General features: G+C 39.6%; 1 protein-coding gene across 1 annotated transcript; it reads left to right on the top strand.

The window, feature by feature from the left end:
• Positions 1 to 2,850: 2,850 nt before the first annotated feature.
• On the top strand, positions 2,851 to 24,306 carry LOC139774374 (thyroglobulin). Its single transcript, XM_071709603.1, has 9 exons — positions 2,851 to 3,135; positions 13,171 to 13,314; positions 16,351 to 16,784; positions 17,182 to 17,737; positions 18,448 to 18,691; positions 18,917 to 19,185; positions 19,390 to 21,180; positions 21,662 to 22,119; positions 22,595 to 24,306. Exons 2-9 carry the CDS (start codon positions 13,212 to 13,214, stop codon positions 22,766 to 22,768), a joined length of 4,029 nt encoding a protein of 1,342 aa, XP_071565704.1. The 5' UTR covers positions 2,851 to 3,135; positions 13,171 to 13,211; the 3' UTR covers positions 22,769 to 24,306.
• The last annotated feature ends 859 nt before the right edge of the window (positions 24,307 to 25,165 follow it).

Here is a 25,165-nt window from a genome sequence, read left to right as displayed (position 1 = left end):
CTCGACGACGAGCATTCGGTGCCACGCTCGTGCTCCGGCTCGAGCCCGAGCCCGAGCCGGTTCGTGCTCGGAACCACCTAGGAAGTGCACGCTCGTTGCAGACGATTCCCCACTCTCCTCTCAATTGTGTTCCTCTTTCCCGCTTGTGGCACTCGTTCTCTAAGCATTCCTATCTGGCGTTTCCACCGCCCGTATGAATTCAACGTCCAGACTAACGCGCGCCGGCCGTTCCGACATTGTTGAAGAATTCTTCCTCTTCGCCGCTAGCTAGTGTGACGTTCTCTCCTCGTGTACCTCCGACTGGATTCTCGCGCACGCAACAAAACGAAACGCGAATACAATGCCTCACGTTCAACTTTTCCGCCCGCCGATGTTCATTTTTAACAATGGCTCTTTCGATCAACCTAGATTCCACTTAAAAATCCTTGGAAATGTCGCGACGACGACGGATTCCGCGTCATGAACGATTTAAAATTCGTCCTTAATTTATATAATGATCTGTCCATTCCATAAATGAACTATCCGCGTTCTATGGAATTATCTATGCATTTATTCGTACGTATAGATTAGCGCTGGAACAAAGTTACTGAAATGCGTCGTTGTATTAGACGCTTGAGTTTTATAGATCCTTTAAAAATAAATGTTTTTTTTTATGTTTGATCCATATAACACAGGTTCTATCTTTCGTTTTCTTTTGTACGCGAATAGAAAGCAAGTTTTTTTACGAATTTGCATTTTGCCTTAATTAAATAACATGAATGAGCATTTATTATATAGCCACGCGATCATTATTTTCGCGATTCAATCGCGCTCAATTATTGATACATAGGAATCATTATTAAGTATGGAGAACGTCGTGTAAAAATCACGATTAGTTTATCCGTGACATTTCAACGCGTCCGAAAGCACAGAGAGAGAAAAAAGCGCGAAAGCGCGCGTTTGCGTTCCACCTTTCCACGCCGACGCGGCGCGACGCGGCGCGATTCAGCCGAAAGTATCGCGAGTACCGTAAAGGTGAATAAGCGGGTCGCGCGCGAGCATCGAATTCCTCGCCTACCAAAGCCCGAGATCGCGTTAATTTTCAATACGCATCTGAATTACACCTACGATTCGTTCGGCGAAGGAAAAGATAGCTTAGATAGCTGAAAGCTGGCGCGACGCGCGTAATGATCTGACAATCTTGTGACGATGAGAGGGATATTTGCATCTATTACCGTTAAATATTAAAGGGTGAAATTTAAACCAATATCTTGAGTTAAATAACATTTTGTTATTTTTAACTACCACCATAAGTTTTGTCAAAACTTATTATTTTAACACAGTATCATTTTAACTCGATTGGTTCAGTTAAATTAACATATTGAATAAGCGCAGTGACGACCTATAAGAATAATTAAAAATGACACAAATTTGAGTATAATTTGACACTACGGATTTAATAGTATTTGCGTAAAATACATAACGTCGATGAGATATCGATATCTAGCTAACACATTATAATTATCACATATACAATATTAACATATTAAATTAATTGATTTCAAGAAATATCTTTTTTTAAATCACAACGTCAAAACACACACAGTAAGGAATATTAAAAATTGTTATTAAATTAGAAAAGTATCTTCTCCACCGATCTGAACATGAATTTATTATTTAAGGTGCGCAAGTTAAGTCTAATTTAAAGTTAAGTCTTTAAAATTACATCGAAGCGAAATTTACTCGAAGACGACAACCTCTGACCGAGTTCTACATTACAACAATATTTCTACTAAATTCGGATATTAGAATTCGCAAAATCGCAGTTAGAATTTCCGGGAATATCTCCCTCTTTCGCGTACTTTATTCCTTTTTCGTTTCTTCTGCGATCGCGGTGACGAATTTCTCGAGGAAATTGAACCGAATGTTGGAGCAGCATCTTTTTCGACGTATGGGAGTGAAATCTCACCGGGGCACACACAGTGCTCCTGGATAATCCGTTCGCATCGATTAATCCCTCTCGTTTATTATTGATGTGACCGCGTCGCGGTCGTGACACCGCACATTTCGGGGCTTGTACAATAGCAATCTAACTGACTAACAAGCGTCTCGTTATACGAAATTCGCAACCGTTAAATACCGTCATTGAAGCGCGAATTTATTCTCGATAACAGTCTCGAATGAAATTTTAATGTAAAATCAGGCAAAATGAGATTTTAATGTAAAGCAAAAAAGACAAAACAGACACGGCGAACATCTCTTAACGATTGTACTTATATGAGAATTAAAGAAATAATAAACTACAGTGTCAGGCTCGTATTTGCAAAGCAAAGTGAAAGAATCATGAAACGAGCAAAATAGATCGTTATCACGTGAAATATGATTTATTATCATCTAAACAAATTTAACGTTCCGAGCTGCATGCACGGAGTCCTTTTTCAGGCAATACAATATAATATAAAAGGGATTAAGTTATAAATAATAAAAGTAAAAATTACTATGAATAACGTTCAAGCTGAGCTAAGCCGTTAAAAGAAACATACAAAATAAAAATGAAAAATTATAATATGAAGAACTAAAACTAAATCGAACTACAGAAAGTCTCTCAAGGAACTAAGAAGAGAGAGATCCGCGATTGTCAAACTCCCCGCCGTCGAAGCGGAAGTTAATCGCGAAGTCTAGGATCCGCCCTCGAGGATCGCGCGGATAATCACTCTTCTCTCCCATCCGCCGAAATCTTCTTTTCGGAGCCGTGATCGATTTCGATCCCGACGTCGCGCGACGCGCCGTTGGCGATCGTGTCGTACGCCGTCAGTAGGGCCGTAGAATTCTAGAAGGGGGTCATCATACGAGGCCGCCGAGCGGCGGGCCTGCCGGGAACCAGTATACGGGTGTCGTTCTGCGCGGACTGAACGGAAGGAGCGAGAGGCGCGCGTCGGAGGACCCACACGAGAGAGAGCGGCGTCGCCGTGCCGTCGTTGTAAATAAAACGAAACGCAGTCGTGACGCGGTCGTCGTTACGCGGTGCTAGGTGCTACCACGCGGCATTTCACGCGGGGGTGCTACGCAAAAGGGTTTACACACCGAGAGGATTTCGCGCAGGATTTCCGGTTCGCCGGCGTCGTCCTCGGGAACGGACACGACTACGATCGCGAGGTGAGTTCCGGCTTGCGGTGACACTTCGCGAAGAGCAAACGAGGACGAACCGCGAACGAGAGATTCGGAGGAGCTTCTCGATTTTCAAATATGTTATCGCGTATATAAATTTTATTGCAACATTTTTTTCACGCGTGCATGCGAGTCTTTTAATATTTAACAATGTTTTAATGGCGTTTTGTTTTTATTTTATGACTTTGTGTTTATCGCGTTCACTTCAAGTTGATGCTGTCTAATTCTTTCATACATTTGTGTTGTCGCTGTTATTTATTTTTCATGTGAATTGATAAACAAATAAACAATAATCACGTTTTCGGCTATATATAAAATTTGCCGGATGGCAGGAATAAGCTATTGAAATAATAGTTTTGTAGAATTAATCGAAATGCTAGGAGAGCAATTTGTGAGAAGTAACAATCTAAATTGATTGATTGTTTACCAACGGTTTTATCAAACTGCAGTTCTATTTTTAAACAAAAATTCATATTGCTGCGCTGAGCTAATCGATGGTTGGATACGTTTTGTTGACGAACGAGCCGATTTTTCACCAAAAAAAAAAATTATTAAGCACCGGTAACTTTCTACTAGCAGAGATTTATTCTCAACACGCGAAAAATCCTTCTTTCTCATCATGAAACGCTCGCTGATTTATTTATGAGCGCGGAGAAATTCTTTTCTCTCCCAGAGAATACTTTCCAGGCCGCGATTAGAACGAGGCTTAAATGGATCCATATTCCCCGAAGAAGAGATAGTACCGTGGAAATGCCAAAGGAACTTTATCCTTTTATTTAAATGTCTCACGTTAAATCGCTCCTCCAGAGCGAAGCGTCGATGTTCAGCTTAGCCGCGCTTTCGTAAAAGTTTGCGCTGCGAGTGTTCATATTTCACGGAACACGCGGGAATACAAAATTACAAGAGTTATCTGTTGTTCGAATGAACTTCTACGTTGTTTAATATTTACCGAGATAGCGGGATTGAACGTGTATTAAAACGATTTCTGTCTTTGTATTCCTAACTCTTCCAACGCTTAAATAGAAAGTGACGCCAGTGACGGTACCGAAACTTTTTACAGCCATTATCCTTTACCAGTACATCGTAATCGAACATTATTTCCTGCATTTTTGCGGTAAAACTCTCCACCTAAAGTATATATACACATATACGTATTTAACTTTTTAGATAGCAACGTGCATTGCTGTCTAAAAAGTTGAGTTATTTATAATCGCTCGAAGTAAATTCCTTCATCAGAGTTTCCTCATTTTTCCACACAATATTACATAGATTATATTTACTTATTTTCTTTATTATATTTTTAATTCAATTATGCTTCATCTAACTCGTGGAAGCTTAAGAGTACAAAAGGATATTCCTACACTCCTGGACTCTGAAAAAAAGGATATAGGTTTTACTTTTATGTACTATATAATTAGATGCAGTTATGCAATAAGGAACCAAGCGCCATTTTCGCGACTTTTAGTTCTGTATTGATTTTTGTTCTGTATAGTGGACAGGAGATTTTCTGTAAACGCATGTAGCATATGGAATTGTATCTGAGGAAAATTATATATAATTCGGTCATTGTATTTGAGATAACGTTGGCGCAGAATTTTGCTTCTAATATCTCGATATTTGCTCTAGCGAAAAAGTGAGGTTTGGGTTCCGCATTGCAGAACTGCATCCAATTTATCCTATTACTTTGCTGGATGTCATAAATGCTTTTGGTAAATTCTTGCTCAAGTCGATACTGTGCCCGAGTTAATTAATTCCCCGCGTAACCCGTTCGCGCGTATATACTTTCTAAAGCAGCGGTGGAATGCGATATCCGTTGTAAGCGCACGTTTTCGCGTACCGGTGCCCTGCCCCGCGCGTGCATCTCGCGCGCGTGTGCGTTTGCACAGAAATGCACCGCTAAGAATTTTCAAATAGCATCGTCGCATAGCGGAATCTTCGCCTCATGGAGTCGCCGTTTGTTACCGCGTTGTATAACATTTTCTATTTCCGCGATATCCTCGTACACGTCGCGCGACGCGGACGTGAAAGCAGTTTCTTTTTTCTTTTTTTTTTTTCTTCACGCGTGCCCGTTCGACCGTCGTTCCCGAGGAACTTTCGACCGAGTAAAACACAGGTACACTGAAACTTATGAACATTAATATGTTTTGTAACTACATTAAATTTCATCGCACCATACCCGAATGTGTCGTAACACGTTTCGCGACCACATTGGGCAAAGTGAAAGGTTTTATTTCAACAATTCAATTCTACACATTGCAGAAAAAAATATATTCTTGATTTTAAAATATCTTTAGTTTTAACGTGGAAAGATCTTGAAATAAAATTATATTGCGTTAAACAAAAAAACTTGCTTATCAACCAAGAAAAGAAATTGAAATAAAAAGTTGAAATTCTTATAAAAAGATTATAGATTGTTTTACATGTACAACGAGTATATAAGTTTTGATTTGACACTTCTTTTCTTTCTGCATAGCAGTCTGCGATTTTATTCCAGTTCCATTAATTTTATTGAAAATTCCACACAATCTTTGTGAATTCGCCTCTTTCGTTTCTTAACAATCTATAGAGCTTCGTCTGTAGGACTGCTCAAAGAAAATAACAAGATATGACATTTCGATCGACGAGATGAAGTATCGAAATTTCGACGAAGGAGAATTTTTCAATGCCTCTCTGTGCTCCTCTGTGGCAATCTGCAGTACTTTGTAGTCGCCTGGCTGATAACACCCGTCGCGTTACTTTCAAAAGCACACAAAGAATTTCCAATAGTGTTGCGCGAGGAAAATAGCGGCGCGCTCGTAACTTCCGACATGAGAGGACAGTCTATACCCTTTATACCTCTCTCCTCTTTTTTTTTTCCTTTTATTCACAAGCCGGCAACGAATATAGAAAATTTTAAATATGATTTGTTGCCTACGCCCAGCTTTGACAGTGACTAAATAGAAATCGAAATTGAAAGTGCCTTTTTCTATTTCACTCCATAGCTTCGCTTTATTTTGAAGCAAGACTTCATGTAATATTAAAGAGAAGAGATATATGTGTACGTAATATTTTACGATAAATCGATACGAGCGAAATGTTATTTTAATTTCTTCCAGCTAAACGTCATATCGGAGTTCAATATGTTTGTATGTTTTCGTCTCGAAATTGATATTTTTCTGCAAAAAGAGCCAAACAAATTTCTTCGTAGGTACTTCGATGGCTAAAATTTAATAACTTTATAAATTTTCTGTGTTATTTTTGCAGACTTTAAAAGATTTTGTTGACTTCAGACACACTGTATCTAGTATGAAAGGTCTAATACAAAAATATGGCCCTGTGCATGCGTACAGAATTTGAAACAGCAGGGAGATCGTCGATTTTTCAAACTGCTGGCAGTGATGCGATGTTACGGAACATCGTGATGTTTTTGGGGGGGAAAAAAAGGACTCTGGGCGAATGAGAATTTCCGTAGCATTTTGTCCCGCGGGAGAAAGAATCCGTAGGTGGAAATCCATGGATCGTCGGTTTCGGAGCAACGCCGACCGAGGCCAGTAGCCGGTAGTGATTTTTATCTCGTGGTGGAAAACGTTTTCTTTTTCTCGCATCAACTCGCGCGCTCGTCCTGATTTCGTATGCACTTTGGTTTTCCGTCATGGGGATTACGTGACGATAAAACAAGTTAGTTCACACGCTCTGCGAAAAAAGTATGTCGCATTCGAATGTTACATCATAGAACTTATTGGGAATCGCAATTATTACTTCGATCAAAATATATGAAATTGAGATAAAGATCAGTTTTATTTTCAGGTACTAAAACCAATTTTATATATTTGTGTATTATTTATTCACATGTTCTATTAATTCAAACGTAACACGCATTCTTACTATAGAAACGGATATACGAATGTACAGCTGATGAAAAAACTAATCACCGCGTGACAATATATTGTAATTTCTTTTTCTTTTTCTTCCTTTTGCATTTCTTTAAAGGCGATACCCCCTTCACGATTTCCTATTTCCTTATTATTCTTGCAATAATGTTACCTTGGAATTTATTTTTGCTTTCGGTTCTAATTCGATTACAATGGAATAATATACTTCCACTCAAAATTCCTTATATCATATTCAGTAGCAGGAGTAGCAGAACCGTGAATCGAACCGGAGTCTCTGATAACGGTTGATTGCTCCATTATTATTGATAGCCCATAAGCTATTCAGCATTCCAAATATCTCGAAATATGCAAGATATACGAGATATACATTCGAAATATAACTTTAACTGTTTTAAATAATCAAAATCAAAATTAAATGTACGTATATATTGCATTATTTATATACATATATTGCAGGTATATATTGCATTATTTTTCTGCTTTTTAAAAAATCTCTTTTCTGTACTTTTTTAAAGATTTTTTTGCCTATATCCTTTTCATTAATTCTTTTTTGTTTCGGATCCACGCCTGTAGTACTTCAAATCCGGTTCTGGCAGTCGAACATCCGTTAGAATTTTCATTACAGTTTAGCTTTGTGAAGAGATGACACACTTCCGTGCGGTTCCATCCGAATAAAAATTTGCAACGGCGTGCAAAAAACAACCCGTCCATCGAACCGTTCTATCGCGCGTTTACTCTTCCGGCCGTTTGCATTCAGGAAACGCGATCTGGAACGCACATCATCCAAAGGTATCCGTATATCAGTAACCTGCTGTGGGAAATTGAATGTTATATCAGCGTGCTAATCAGATCGGAACGACCGGCGGGTTGCGCGGCCTACAACGTTTCTTGCTCACGTCGATTTATATAGATGCATCTGCCTTTACAAGAGAGCCTAAAATTAGTGGTTATTAATTTCAATCACAATTTTTTTTGGCCCAATTTGAATACGATTTGTTCTCATCAAGAATATCGAGAAAAGTAAATCATTTAATGCGTTTTTCAGCTTTTAATCGTATATCTTTACATATTTTATAACTAAGCTTCGAATCAAAATTAAAATTCTGTTATTGTTATAACGAAGTTTTAAATTTTCGAACTCTGTTAAAGTAATATCCGTTTGAGAAATTAACCGAGAAACGTGATTTCAGCATTAATGTTCCTTTCTGAAGCTTGGCTATAAATCTCTCTTTAGTTGTCAGTTATTCGAGAGTTATAGACAGTTATAGACGTTTTGACATTTTCCTTGAGGAAAAATCAATTCCAAATCGGACAAAGAATTTCTGAGAGGAACATTTTGTGTAACATTCCCAACCATAATTATTCCGACCAAACAGGATGTGACTCATATCGATTAGAGCTTCATGTGAGCAGGGGAATCAATTACAATTTTATCGATTCAGCAGGTAACAGGATGGAGCGAATTTTGCTTTATAATATGTTCTCTTTAGCAGCTAATCCATCATTATTGGCATAAATCTTTTTTTTTAAATTTAAGTAGGTTTTTTAAATAGAAATTTATGTCTTATCCTGATTATCTAGAAAAGGAGAATAGAAATCTAAACAGAATAAAGAATGATAAATAAATATATAAAATATATTACAAAGAGTAATCCAATTTCATACCAAATTGTATAAAATAATATTCATAATAGAAAATTTACCTTTACGTTACAATATTTGGCCTCAACCCGCTAACGATAATTATATTTTACGCAAGTACATTGTTTAATGCGTTAAAAAATCGTGTTTACGATGCCATATAAAATACAAGAAGTTCTTGTGACAAAAAGTGACGACGCGAGTTTAACACTCGCATAACACAAAGTTGGTAATGCGTTACGATAAAACGAATTTATATAGGGTACGAAACGCGCGTTAATAAGAAAGTTATAGACTGCCATTTTGGCTGCTGCAAGATTAAACGCGCATGCGGTTCTCCGATACGAATACCTACTGTACAATTAAAAAAGATGAATCATGCACGCGATCCCAAAGCGCGCTGTCGGCGAGTCCCTCCTTATTAAGTATGCGATGCACGTTCTTCCACATATTTATTTCGCCCAAGATTTGGCGTGCCTCCACCGGATCCTGAAAATTACCGACGAGAGGCCCGTCTCCGACTTTGTGGTATGCGCCATAAATATTCGAACTTTAGGGGAACACAGAAAGGAAAAACAAAAAGTATCGTTCAAATACCCTCGGTATTTGCACGCCAATTAAATATTTTATCTAAATGTTAGTCATAAACTTGGTTGCGAAATGCTTTTGTGGGCAAGTTTTATTTCCAGGAGTGCTGCTTAGAATTTTGTGACCTAAGTCGCAAGGTTTGAGAGGCCACAGGCTTCGTGTCTTATTCCCATTTGTAGACGTGAATATTGCAAAAGCTTACGAGACACGTTTCGGATGAACCCAACCAACGAATGTATATTTTCGGAGATATAGAGTTTAGTATGAAGAAAAGAAAGACAGTGTAAATATGAAAATTTGTGTTATTCAACTTGAGGTAGGCTTCCTTTAAAGCGTATAGTAGTTGATAAATCATATTTATATTTATTAAAAATAAATAGGAAATAATAAAAAAAATATATAACGTATAATTCTGAAGAAATATATATATTCAGAAACGCAAAAAAAAAAGGAGACTAATAACGATAAAGAGAAAAGCATATATTGAATATGATAAAATTAACAAATTGTTTAATATCCTGAATATAACGCGACAATAATTTGGATAAAGTAGCATTTATTGCGAATATACAATAATTTCTATGCATAATTGCATAATATATATACGACCACGCTTTAGAATCTATATAAGGAAAGCACTGATGTCATTAAACAAAGGAAGCTCGAGATAACTTTCGCGCGTAACTGTTTCTGTGCCACTATGCAGCAGCCATTAGCCAAGTGCACTTTGCGTTTGAGTGCGCAATTTCCAGTGTGAAACGTCAAAACTATTATTATTCCAGTAAAATCGCAGCTATAATGAAGATATTAATCGAAGATGTAACAAATTGTTTTGAAAAACTAGACGCTTCAAAAATTCAAGCCTTCTCTTAAGTTTTGTGTATTAATGTAAAATGTAGAATTAAACTCTCATATTTTCCCGTATTTTAATTTGTAAATGTACAAATACCATATTCAATAGTTGTTAATATCGGTACCGATTCGATCAAATTGACGCTGAATTAGAATACATCAAATGAATTGCGCAGAATCTGTTTTAATTTTTAATTCAACAGTCTTTTGAATTTTGCATATTTAAGGAAGATTCATCCGCGGCACTCTTTAATAAGTCCCTCCGGGGTTCCGGTACATCTCAATAATGAAACATTCACGTTTAATAACAATGCCGTCTTGCGAGTGACAGTTATTCGTTAACTCTGTTGTCTCTAAAACCGCATCGTGGCATTTATTACATGGCCGTGCCACTTATTGTTCCCGAAGAACGTAAAGGGATACGACGCGCGGCGTCCTGTTCCTTTTCTTTTCGGTCGGTCGGTCGGCGCGGCCCACTCCTTGATTCCGGTATATACGCCCGACAACACGTGACTTCGACTTCTTTTCTCATTCACGCGATCGACGGCGAGATTCTTTCCCTGGAAGAGATGCCAATCTTCCACCTGCCTTCGATCTCTCATAAGCGACTTCCTTTTTCTCCTCTCCTCTTTTTCTCACGAAAGTGTACCGACGATGACGCATTCGGGAATCCATACGACCGACGCACCGCGACAATAGAAAGTTTGAAGGCTAAGATCCGGAAGGAAGACTCCGATGACGACGAGTGACCCACATCCGGTGAATCAACCGTGAGAGAGTAGACGCACGCAGCCGCTTGTATGAACCGTTGAAGAAAATATCACGATCGAGTAGAAACTCGGTATTGGAGATGAGAGTCGAATCACTCGATAACTATGATGCCGATATAAAAGCGTGGAGGACGGTCTCTTTAGAGCGTAATGAAACCCGTGCTCGTTTATTATATAGCCCTTTGGTTCAATCGCTTGATTCAACAATGACTATTCCATTCGATGTATTACATTCCATGCGGATGATATTTCGGATTTATCGTATCATATTCTATGCATAATATTGTTATATCATATTGTAGGGTTTACTCGAATACACAAGTACAGCAAAATGATTTTATGTTGCGGAGAGACTAACGATATAGCTACCTGACTATGGACCGACTTCTTCTACTTACTCTTTTGTTGTCAGAAAGTACAACAGCACTGATGAAAGATGCAATACGAGAGCGATCTAATGCGCTTTTTCAAAGAGCTCGCTAAAACTAATTTTAAGATTGAGAAAGTTAATCTTTATTCTTTTCTATTAATTTAAAAAAAAAATCCCGAGCTACTGTTGCATTTAACTTTGTAATTATTTTAGAATTGTCTTATTTTCTGAACACAAAGTATGTTTATTTCAATCGAGTCCTCCCCCCCCCCCCCCCACCTTCCGGTCCCTTTTACCCGTCGTCTCTATTTTTACTGTCACGAATAATTAACGGGCCATGCCTTAAATAAAGCGCGAATAAACGAAAACTTTCTCGCGCGAGTTCGTTCTCTTATTCAGGTCGATTCGGACGAATATGAACGACATATTTTCATAAAAGATAGAGGTAACATATTTCATTTTTAACCAGGATATATCCCTCTACATAGCTGCTGGAAAAAAGTATTGAAATGGGGCTACATCGAATAGAAATAAAGCTCGGGTCGTAGCTCCTCCCTTATCGATTCACGTCGTAAAATGAAAGTTGAAGAATCCCGAGAACGTCGTTTCGGAACGGAGAAGCCTCCCGCGTTCGTCAATCACGTATATGTCGCAATAGATACGCGGAAATCACCGTCTCCGCGTCGACGGTCAACAGACTAATGACTAATCTGGTATAATCTCGGCGCGATTGCTCCATGTAATCGCTATCATGCACCAAGAAGTGGCATGGCATTACGGCCATATCCCACTAACGTTGCATTATTCATGTTCCCTGGCTACACCCTAAATTCGAGGACTTCCCAGAGGATGTAACCGCCGCAACGCGCCGCCGGTAATTTCACCGTCGAGCAGCCTTGCCAGCTATCGCCATATAAATCACGAAGTACGGTGCATTAAAGACGTACGGTCCCGCGAGGGGAGAGATAGGCTTCTTTGCATTATAGAGCTTAGAATCGGAAATATCGCTTAAAATATTTACCGCGTATTTCACGTGTATTATTTTTATTTTTATCAGTATTGATTATGCGAAGCGTCTCTATTCCATTGTTCATCGAGATTTTATTTTTTGCATTAAATCATATTTTCTAATATAATTAATTGTTGGCCTAAACATCATTAGTTTATGCAAACTAATGTTAACGATGTAACAATGACACGTTATTAATGACAATAATGTGTTTTCATTTCTACAGTAATAGCAGCGATATTACGACCAATATATCGTAATCAGTCAATATATTGACATTAGAATTTGTAATTGCATTAATGGTAGACAAGAGACGGTCGTTATGATTCTCTTACTTTTATTTTTAATTACGAACCGCCTGAGAGGAACATCTCGGGACGGTCACAACGGGCGCGGCCGGATAATCGCCGCGATGAAAAGAAACGATATACGTCGCAAGCCGGGCTTGTAACGATGCGCAAAAGAGTAATAAAAAGAAAACGAAAAAAACGGTCCGACAATTCGTAGATCTTAAAGTCGACTTCGGCTCATGAATAACGTAGGAGAGAGCGCATTAGAATATCCCCCGCGGCATAACGAATAAGGAGACATAACTTCCATTGTTATTCCGCCGGCTTTAAAGGGGAGGGCCCTGACTGACGGTGACTACGAAAAATACGAGAGAGAACTCTCTACCATAACGGATAACGATATTTCCGCGGGGATGGCGTACCTGAAAGAGAAGAGTCAACGAACCTCGCCGTTGATTTATAAAGAATGCATCGCGTTGAAACGAAGGCCGTTTCCACTCCCATTTCGAGGGAAGGTAAACGATTGTGCGACGAGTACGGGGCACCCCCGTGGCAATTAGCATTTCCATCCGATTATCGCGACGGCTGGGGGTCGTATTTTAATCAAGACGCGATTGTGTGACTGTTCCAGATAATAGCGGACGGCTCCAAAAATTACTTGATGCGCTGAGGATGCGCCGTGATTTCTGCAACGGTGGGCTTGCCTGCGCCGTTGTGTGGGTGTCATCGACTTGTCTGCTGTTCGTCCTCTCGCTATCGACATCGACTGCCGCCGGTACGTCCTCGTTCTATTTTCTTTTCTGATCTTTCATTATTTACTCCTCGTTAATTTGTCTCGTGTCTCGGGTGTCTGTGCGCGCAAACCCAAAGCGTACTATTATAAAAAAAAAAAAAAAAAAACAGATAAAACAATGTCTTTCGAAAATACATTTTTATTTGTACATTTTAGTTCGCACAACACCAAGTGTCACTTTAATTAATTTCTTTTTTAATTTAATTCTTCGCAGTTTTCATAGCTGTTTCTATTCTTGTTTAATTTAGCGAATCAATCAGTTTTTACAGCAATATTTCCAGGACTGAAAATCGAAAAAGAAAAACGAGCGCTTCTCTTTTTCCCTTCTTTTTTTTCAGATTTCGCCAAGTTAATAATATTCTACATATATCTTAAAAGGATTATTGATTAATAGCCACCTATCTGTTTGCAGTAACAATTAAATATTGAAAATTTGCAAACGAGTTTAATTTTTCACGTCATAACAAGATACGTGGCGATTTTGCTGTCACGAATTGAGATATAGAGATCATTTTCGCGCGTAGCCTCGGAATCTAAACTGGACAGAATTAAATTGGTTGCAATCCTCGATAATCATTAAACCCATTACGAGTTTCATGTCATACGCACAGTCAGTCGAGTGATCGCATGCGTGAATCACACGCGTTTTCCGGTCATCAATGTACATGACGTATAGACGATCGGCAATGCGATGTACCCATACACGATAATAATGTGATATTGCTGGTTAGAAACTTCCCGATTGCGATTTCATATTCCGGTAATCGATTCCCATTCCAATGTGTTACAGCAGGATGCAATCGTCCCAATAAATATCGAGAGCGATCCCCGATTTGCATGCCAATAACAAATTGAATTTCTCCTACATCATTAAAACACATCCCTTCGTTTTTTTTTCTCGAGTCTCTCCCTCCTTTCACTCTTTCTTTTCTTTCTCTCTTTTAAAGGAGATTTGTATCGAAGATACATGCGCGTGACATGTTCACTCGGCAATGTGTTACATATTAAATCTATTTGTGAGCTTATTGGGAAATAGAATAAAAAACAACGAGTTTTTTGGTCTACATATACATAAAAGATTATATATAATATACAATTATATAATTATACAATAGAATTTTATTCTGTATAGTGTAGTATTCTATCACGAATATATCATGACTCGTTTGAATAGAGACATGAGAGACGAGAAAATCGGCGAGCGATAGATCGGCAATTTGGGTAATTGGACGCGCGGCGAAAGCCATCCCCGAATTTCACCTGGATTTTTACAAAACTTTGTTTCAACGGACGGACGCGAGAATGCACGTTCCAAAAATGCACACGCCACAAACGGTCGATTGATAGGCAACGCATGCTGTACGTGCATCGTACTCGGGGACTTTCGCTGGAGGACACCTAAATGGAATATCGGGTGGATTTTCTTTTCGCGTATGCCCGTCCGAGCCGGGCACTTTCTTCATTTGTCACGGGAACGTGCATCACCGTTCTGCGTATTAATATGTGTCATGTAACGGAACGCGCACGGCGAACTGCCATCGCGTCATGCATAAATTTGCACAGGAACTTAATTCTTCAAGTTGGAAAGATTTATTCGTACATTTTTTTTAATTCTTATTGCTTATCAATACCGTGTGCATTTTTAGTCGGAGACTCCAATTCAAATTAAAAGTAATTGTAATAACTGATCGATTGTCATTTGAGTTTTGCGCTTTTAGAAATTTTATCGGTTTTTTACAAATTACCTTTTGGTGGAAAAATATCTCAGATTGTTTTCCATCAACACATCTTTGTAGAAATCTGAATAAATATGAGAAAATCCACTCATTTATCAGAAATTTTCATACATACAGATACTGAAATATTCCGAAAATTCTCATCCAATTATTACTGATGTATCTGAGAAATTTGACGTGTTTTTTTCAGAATTTTTCATAAATCTACTATAAGAAAACTTAGAAAATTTCTGAGAAAATATGAGAATTTTTTTTTACCAGGGTATATCGGTTTCTGTACATTCGTTTCCGTATTTTTTTGTAATGATAAACATTTCGTTCGTTCATCCCATATTTTTTCTCTTCTTGAATGCTCGAAGGCATTCGCTATTACGGTGCCGCCTTGAAACGCTCTCATAGCATGTTAGGTAAGTATAGTAAGTGTGGCAGTAGGATGCCGAGGAACCGTTAGCCGTCGGCTCCAGCTATTTTTATTATTATTATCATCGTTGTGCTACACTTTAGTCCGAGCGTGCTCAAAAACCCCGCCTCGGCTTCTCATCTGAGAAAGCACCTTATTTCTCGGTGACTTGTTAAAGCTCCCCTTAATGTAACTCATTAATACAACTTAAATCTGGGCTCACAGTGTGTGCTTGGTATACGCTTTGTGTCGCTCTGTTTTCAACCGAAAATTATCTTTGACATTCATTTTGCCGGAGAAAGAATTAAATAATTTTGATTTTTCTCTAAACAAAGTTTCTATGAATCTTGATTGCTCGCGAAATGTTACTTTTTGAACCTGATATCCCTGGATATTAATTTAAAAACTTCTTTTTATACACCGCAAAAAAGAACACAAAGCTATACTGAATCCTTTTCGGATTTCAACTAAACCATACATGGTACTGCGATAGCATGAGAAAATCGGAAATTTATTATAAAGAAAGAAAGAAAAATTCAACTTTTTTAATAAAACATCATCACATGATCAAACGCGTTAGAAATCTTTGCTACCCTCATTATTCATGAGTCATTCGAAGACATCAGCGCGAAAGTGAAATAAATCTACAATTACCAACATAATACCAATAATTAAAAATCGTTAATCCATTACTATTAAATCTAACTAAATTTTAGTTAGATTTAATGACTAAATAATAACTAATATTAAAGATTCATTTTGAACGGAAAATCATGTTCAAAATGTATTTTATAAATTGTACAATTGTTCTAATGTTTTCGTGCTAAACTATCCAAAAACTGAGAGACTTGTATCCGGATTTGCGAATCGCATAATTTGCAGAGCCGTTGCTGAGGGCCGCCGGTCGATGTCCAGCCCTCGTCGAACAGAACGTGTGTCCATCGAGGGCACCGGCCTGTAAGAATGACTACCAGTGCCAAGGCACACCGGAGGAACGCTGCTGCCAGACCGCGTGCGGCTTTCGTTGCGTCGCGGGCGAGCTAACCGGATGCGAACAGCTGGCTTTGGCGGCTGTGAGGAGGTCGCGGGCCCTCGGCGCCCGGGGCCCCTCGCAGTTCGTGCCACAATGCAACAACGTGACCGGCGAGTTCGAGAGGATACAATGCGAGCCGCAAGGCCGCAGCTGTTGGTGCGTCGACGAGATCGGCGCCGAGATACCCGGCACCAGGGCGCCCAGCAAGGATGTCATCGACTGCGACAAGCCCCGGAACTGCCCGGCTCACAGCTGTCGGATGCTCTGCCCCTTGGGATTCGAAGTATATCCGAGATATAAATTTGCTTTATATTTGATATTCAACGTAAATTAAAAATTATCAGTATTGAAAAAGGTCAGGAAAGAAATACTTCCTTTTTATGCCAAAGTTCATCTTTGTTTTATTTCTCTTATCACCTATACATTTCGAAAATAAGTTCTTAAATATTTTCCCCGTATTTTTCGAAACAATTGATCCATTTCGCACAAATCACTGTGTAATTCCAATTTATGATATTTAATTTTAAAAGAGAAAAAGGAGAATTTATGTATTTTTAAGTAGAATTTTAAACTAGATAGAGAGAGATACTTCACGTAAAATAATCTTGATTTACTATGCTTTTCGCACGGAAAGGCTTTTTAAAAATGTCTGTTATTAAAAGACCCAACGTTCTCCATAGATCAATGAGGTCACCGGCTGTCCCAAATGCGAGTGCAGGGATCCCTGTCGCGGCGTTACCTGTCCGGGTGCCGGACAGACGTGCGAGCTAATCGCCGTGAGTTGTTTTCGGGAGCCGTGTCCCCCGGTACCGAGCTGTCGGAAGACCAGATCCTTATCGACAATCTGTCCGGCAGGCGAGCCCTTGCAGATCACCGATTCGCCGCGGCCGTTCCTCTGCGGCGACACGCCAGGTAAACCAACTTGTCCGCCGATGTACAGCTGCCTGGTGGAGCCCAAACAGGAATACGGGGTCTGCTGTCCATCCAGCGTGAAGCTACAACGACCCGGCACGTGCCCCGCAGAAGAGTCGACGACGGGCTCGTCGTGCGGGCCCACTTGCCGCTACGACCTCGAGTGCCCCGGGCCCCAAAAGTGCTGCAGCAACAAGAATTGCGGCGGTAACGTGTGCACGATACCCCGAGACCTCAGCGCGTGCCATCGCGACCGCATGCTTGCCGAGATACTCAGCGTCTCCGAGCGCCAGGGTCGCGGCTACATTCCGCAGTGTATGGAAGGTGAGGAATAAACTATCGAATATCCGCATCAATCAGACGACTCGTCGCGGTCATTTCTTTGCGATGAAAACGTCGGGCTTCTATACTGTTAAATTCGTAGCGTCAAATTATACTCAATTTGAATCATTTTTAATCATTCCTATATAGATCATCACTGCTCCTACTCAATATGTCGTTGATCTAACTAAACCAATGAAGTTAAAATAATACTGTTTTGTGTTAAAATAATAAATTTCGACACACATGGTAGTTAAAAATAACAATGTTATTTAACTCAAGGTATCTCTGGGGAAAAATTTCTCATACTTTAGACTTATAAAAAATTCTGAAAAAATATTAGATGCAGTAATTTGCATGTAATAACTTTCAGTAATAATTGGATGAGGATTTTTGGAATATTTCAGTATCTGTATGAAAATTTCTGATAAATTGTGTGGATTTTCTCATATTTATTCAGATCTCTACAACGATGTGTTGATGGGAGAGAAAAATCTGAAATATTTCATTATTATTTTGTTTGAGTTTTTCTAAAGAATGTTTTAATTTGTATTGTATAAAAATCTGAGAAAATCTTAAAATTCTGAGTCTTAAAATTTTCATAAAAATTCCGATTAATAATATGAACAATTTTGAAACATTTTTCCACCAGGGATTAATTTGAATTTCATACTTTAATATTTAACAGTGTAAAGTGTAAAATAATTGTGCAGATGGAGGTTACGAGACGAGGCAGTGCTCGAGAAACGGCCTCGTCTGCTGGTGCGTGGACGATGAGGGTAGAAAGATATCTGGTTCCATGGGTCCCGCCGAGAAGATTGATTGTAGATCGATAAGCAAGGCGCGTTCGCTCCCGACATCTTGCACGTCTCAGCAGTGCGCTCAGGTTTGCCAGTACGGCTTCAAAACGGACGCTTCCGGTTGTCCGACATGCGAATGCGATGATCCGTGCGAGGGGTAAGCATCGCCACGCAACAGTAATTAATACTTTATTTGCGAGCCAAAAATAATAAATTTATTTATTATCTTTTATTTGTTTTACTAATAAAAAAATTTATTTTAAAAGTGATTATAAATTATTAAAATTACAAGAATGATATAATAGATTTTAAAAAACCGTGTTGAGATTAATGATAAGGGATTAATCGGATATGTATCTTAATTAAGCTATTATTTTTATAGATTTCCATGCCCTGAGGGACAAGAATGTGTCCTGAAGCGGGAGAATAACTGTCCCGATTTTCTCTGTCTGACAAAACCGGAATGCAAACCTAAAAAGACCTATAAGAGCCCCTGCATCCTCGGGACACCGCTGATCGATCAAGACGGAAACGCCGCGACATGTTCCGCTAACGAAACTTGCCCCGACGGCTACAAGTGCACAATGGTACTGGAAGCCGGTCGATCGGTATGCTGTATGGAAACGACAAGCCCCGCAAAGGCGCCTACAAGTAATAAACCATAATGATCGCCATAATAAACAATAATGATAAAGTTATTTTAATTATTATCATAAATAATATCTATTCATCAATAACGATAAATAGAATTATATTAGATGTACGTAGATAAAAGTTTAAAAATTAAAATGATAAAAATCCAACTTTACTTCTTGAGATTTTTACAAGAAAATTTCTTTTTGCGAAAATATTTAGTGTGCGAGTATCTTCGGGATTTTAACGATCGCATGGAGGGTACGAGGGAGGGAATGTCCTTGGCAATCCCGGCGCCTCAGTGCGAACAGGACGGCGGCTACAAGTCTCTGCAGTGTCACAACAGTACGAGCTGCAAATGTGTGAATCACCGCGGGGTGATCTTGAAGACCGGACTGGACCCGGCCGCCTCGGCTGAATGCGAAGCCATCAAGGAACTCACGCGGATCTGTAAACGTCTGTACTGCAATCTGATTTGCCCGTACGGCTACGAGGTAGACGAAGCCGGTTGCGAGCAGTGTCGTTGTCACGAGCCATGCCGCGATGTCACCTGCGACCCTCACGAGACCTGCACGATGATCGATGTAAACTGCGGTCCGAATGAGTATTGTCCAACAGTACCAGCGTGTCTCACGACTAAGCCGGGTCAGTGTCCATATCTCGTGCCGAGTTCATCAAGCTGCGAGCTGCAGTGCAGCAACGATCAGGAGTGCCCGTCCGGCGACAAATGTTGCTCGACCGGCTGCGGCACGCAATGCGTGGCGCCGGTCATGGCCACGGCCTGTCAGCATGCTCGCGCCGTCGCCGAGCATGCCGCCAGGGAATCAGGCGAGCCCGCGAGGAGGATCTATATACCCAGGTGCGATGCCGATGGCGCGTTCGAGCCGGTGCAATGTCACAACGGTATGTGCTGGTGCGTGGACGAGGAAGGCAAGGAAGCGGCGGGTACTCGGGTCCTCGAAGGGGTCGTGCCGCGCTGCAATACGCCCTTGAGATGCCCGGAAATTGACTGCAAGCTCGACTGTCCGGATGGCTTCGAGCTGAACGCGGACACCGGCTGTCCGACGTGCTCGTGCCGCGACCCGTGCCGCAGCGTGACGTGCCGCGGCGAGAACGAGGCGTGTCGCATGGTGGAGGTCGCGTGTAGCGCGCCTCCCTGTCCTCCGGTACCGGTCTGCCTGCCGAAGAAGGACAATCCCTGTCCGAACAGCTCGCCGTTGCTCGATCAAAACGGCTCGATCGCAATCTGCGGCCCGCACGGCCGTCACTGCCCGTCGACGCACAAGTGCGAGCTGTCGCCATTGGACGAGTACGCGGTGTGCTGCCCGAAGCCGCGCGAGGTCTGCTTCGAGCCGCCCCGAAGAGTGCCCTGCAATCCGAGCGCGGGCTTCAACGAGACCGAGAGATGGTTCTTCGATCCGGAGCGCAACGAGTGCCGGCGTAAGCACGAGTGCACCCTCGGCCACAACGACTTCTCCAGTCGGCTGGTGTGCGACACCGTGTGCCCCGTGCTGTCGCAGTGCGAGAGGCTGCGCGAGAAGAACCTGAAGCGGTCGCAGCGGCTCAAGCAGCCCACGTTCCTGCCCAAGTGCAGTCCCGACAGCGGCACGTGGGAACCGGTGCAATGTCTGGAGCACGTCGGCGTCTGCTGGTGCGTGAATCGTAAAGGCCAGCCGATCAAGGGCTCGCTCACCCGGACCGCCGAGCCCAAGTGCAACTTTCGACAAGCGAGACGAGGCGGCAGAAGACCGGAGTCGCAGGAGATAGATCGTGAGATTCAAGCGATCATGGAGGACGGTCTACTGAACTTGGAAACGGACGAACGGCAAGTGGGAAAGATCCTCGGAACCAGGTGCCAGGCGATGAAGGACAAAGGTCATGTGCCGGCGATATGCGACCCGCAGGGTAGATTCGAGCCCACACAATGCGCCGGCGACACGTGCTGGTGTGTAGACGAAGCCGGCAATCAACTGATTGGATCTGAGCCATTTTTGAAGGGAACGAGCATTTGCCGTAAGTGGAAGGTTTCTTCAAATATAAAACCTAATTGCAATAACTCGACAAATGTGCGATTGGGACTGCAATTAAATATTATATGCACATGCAGAAAAAAAGAAGACAAATCAAAACTTATATACTCGTATACACGCAACAATCTATAATCTTCTTATAAGAAACTCAACTTTTTATTTTAACTTTTTTTTTCTTGGTTGAACTGTATAAAACTTTGTTTAACTATGTAAATGACTTTATTCAAGCAAGTTTTCTTTAAGTTTTCTTTTAACGCAATATAATCTCATTTTAAGATTATAGATTGTTGCGTAATATATGTATAAGTGATTTGATACTTCTTTTTTTCTGTGCACACGAGCGTGTTTTTGTGTCATTCAATTGAAATTCTCAATTATAAATTTTAATAAAACAATTTTCAAACAATGTTATATTACAGCAAACGCAACATAATTATAATATCTGTTACGTTAACATATTAAAGTGCCGACTCCAGTCGAGGCTGTCGACGTGACGTTACGCTTCCCCGGTCGGTTCCTCGCCAGCGACGAGACGCGATTCGTCCGAGAGGCCGAGAATTTTCTGCGCGAGCTCGGTGCGAGACTCCGGAAAGACGTGCGAGTGGAAATCAATCAGGATTCGGCGATCTTGAGCTTCGAGATCGTTGGCGCGAACAAGGTGGACGTGGCGTTCCACCTGGAAGAACTCACGCGAATCCAGAAGTTATCCATGCTGGGCTCGTCCGCGGACGCGACGACTTCGCGTTTCACGCATCGCTCCACACCCGTGGCAACACAGAGCCGGATGGTCGCGTTGGAACAACGTGAGATCCTCACGCAAATGGAAACGCCGTTTTATCAAACGGCCACAATCGTCCTCGCCGCGAGTAGCGCCTTCGTCATTAGCAGCCTCGTCATTCTGCTGATGCTGTACCGCAAGAAAGTAGGGATCCATAAAATTTATATATAAGATAATAGATACTAAACCTGTATTTATAGGTATTCTATATCTAGCAATAGCTATGTGATTATCTGCTAAATTTTATTTTATTACTAAATCTAATTTTTGTTTTATTATATTTGTAGTGTCAAGTTATACTCAATTTGAGTCATTTTTAACCGTTCCTATAGGTTCGCCATTAAGGCCATTGAGGCTCCTATTCAATATGTCGTTAATTTAATTAAAACAATGTTGATTTAACTAAAATGGAGTTAAAATAATACTGTTTTATGTTAAAATCATAAATTTCGACACACATGATAGTTAAAAATAACAAAATGTGTTTACTCAAGATATTGGTATAAATTTCATCTTTTAATATTTAACAGTGTACTAGTTACATTTTTAACGTTCGTTAGAATTATTTACAATGCCGACTATCGATCGTTAAACTTATATCTAAATAAATCTGTTGTAGATGAAGCTAAAGGATCCCGCGAAGACGTTTTCCATGGACCAACACTTTCTCGCTTATAGCCAACAGCCGGTTTACGTGATATCAAGAGCAGAGCAGAATGAAAAAGAAAAGGAGACCGCGGCGCAGCAGATGCTAGAGAACATTCATACGTCGGACACCATCGTCGGAGCATAAAACGATTCAACGCTTTTTACATAGGTAATTCCCACCTTGTACGATAGTGATTCTTAAATTTCTTTTTCCAGGAGTACTCAAAGTAGCGATTTATGGAGAGTATAATATATGGGTATAAAGGGACGCGTCGGATCCTTCGAAGTACATGTATCTTTGCCATTTCCAAGGATAATAAACTCTCTCGCACGGTAATTCTTCAATTCTTGCGCCTTTCTTTATTTCTAAATTCTTTTTATCTTTACGGGACGGATAATATAATCGGTGAGGGAATAATTTCTCGTAAAAGGATATGTCAAAAATGTAGAAGAAGATTTCTCAACATATGATGAGTCTTCGTTTTCGAAAAATGTTTGTTTAAAAAAAATTGAATAATTAGGAATATAATTATGCTTTCACAACATTGAATGTCTTTAAACATCTTATGTCAAGTAGCCGAATTTGTTCTCAACTGTCAGTCTCGCGACAGCAGCTATTAATAAACAGAGGCTCAAGAATTAGAAGTGCAACTGGAAACGCGAATTAATGTCGTACACGGTATAGTATACATCGTAGTCAGAACAATGTCATGTATATCTCACTGTCAGTCTCGCATTAATTTATTGTCCACACGAGATTCATCGTTACGGACCATAGACTTGACGATCAAACAAATGCGACACTTTTGGATCCGGTGTTTATTAATCAACTTTATAGATTATACATAAGACCGTAAATTCTATATAAACAGCTATTAAGACATATCTGATATTCATCATTCTGATACTGTAAATGTATGAATCGTTTGTGAATTTACTTAAGCGATTCTGATACAGGATCGAAAGATATAATCCACGCTTCTCTAAAGTAAGATGTAAGATAGTGATTCTTTTGCGAAATCGGAAACATTTACTCGCGAATGACGAGTTTACCGATGGACATTAGTTTGATCGTCGAGGATCTAGGTATGGGAATTGATTTTATTATTTTCATTGGTATTTGTCTTCATTACCTCTTTGATGTGGGAGTCATTAACGCAAGGTTGCCCCTCGGGGTCTGAAAATCCCGAGGTGTAGAATGTCATTACGTTAATACGTCGCACGATTGTAAATAGATTATTATATTTATAGATTTATACTGTGTTCGATTATTTATATAGATGAATAAAGATCGGAATTCTCCTGTTTTCCAATACAAGATTGTTCCCATAAATTCCATTCCTCCCCTACTGTATTAAGATTATAGGTAAAATTGAAAAACAGTCAAAAAATTTTTTTAGAAACATGATTTCTCTCAAATTTTTCAGTCTTCTATTCTTTCACACAGTAAATTTTTATTAATAAATACAAAATAAAAATTTTATTGTCCGCAATTAAATTTTCAATAAAATAAATAAATAGATAATGATCATATGTAACTGTATTGTAACCATGTCGATAGCTTGATATATTAGCTGTTTATCGATGAATGTTTCCAATCGTGAACCTGGATGTAATAATTAATATACATAATAATATATATTGTAACATATTAATATATTAAATATAATAATATATCTGTTATCTATATTATATATATATTAATAATATTTGATCTGAACTTGTTGAAATTTTGAAGGAATTAATTCAAATTTCCTGCGATAATTAAAAAAAGCAGTATACATATATCTTATTTCTTGTACTTCAGAAATATAGAAAAAAGATATTTAAAAATCAATTATTTTGCCTCAAAACTTTTGTTACATTCAAGCCCCAAACAAAGAAAAAAAAAAGAAAAGTAGATGAGTGAAGGAAGGGAATAATGCAGATGAAAATCAATGCAAGTGCGTTATAACATCTTCTATCAGACGTACGCTTGTCGATCGTAAATAAGAAAATTTTTTCAGTAAAAGTAATGCTTTAGTGACTTTAATCATCTAATTATTCTATTGATCTAATTAATCTATTGAATTTTCGTTACACAGACACAAAACGAAAACAGTATACCAGCTACATCGGAAAGTAGATTACGTCTACTTATTTATTTCATGAAAAGGTAATTTTCCTTTTAATTATATCAGTTAATCAATAACAATAATACTTATTTCCCAATTAATTAATTTGTAGCTAAGGTTGCATTGACAAAGTTTTTAGCTGTAAGATTTTTATCGACAGAAGGTTTTTATCAACGTTTTTACCGACAAGGTAAAGACCGACCTGTGGAAATTATTAGAGCTAATTGTGTTCTCATATGCTATTCTGCATTTTAACATAAAATTTATTCTCTTAACGTGATATCATTTTCGGTATTCCGCTATATTTCATTATACTATTTATATTTAACGTCCATTACGCCTTTATATATATTTTGAGATGAAAGAAAAATCAATCACAAGAAATTTGAAGAAATCTGCCGGAGATTGCTGTAAGAAGTTCCAAGCTC

The sequence above is a fragment of the Temnothorax nylanderi genome, unplaced genomic scaffold (assembly GCF_030848795.1).
Source record: "Temnothorax nylanderi isolate EJ_2023f unplaced genomic scaffold, tnyl_v1.0 TNYL_tig0080_pilon, whole genome shotgun sequence".
Lineage (NCBI taxonomy): Eukaryota > Metazoa > Arthropoda > Insecta > Hymenoptera > Formicidae > Temnothorax > Temnothorax nylanderi.
This window is presented reverse-complemented; position numbering and strand designations above follow the sequence as displayed.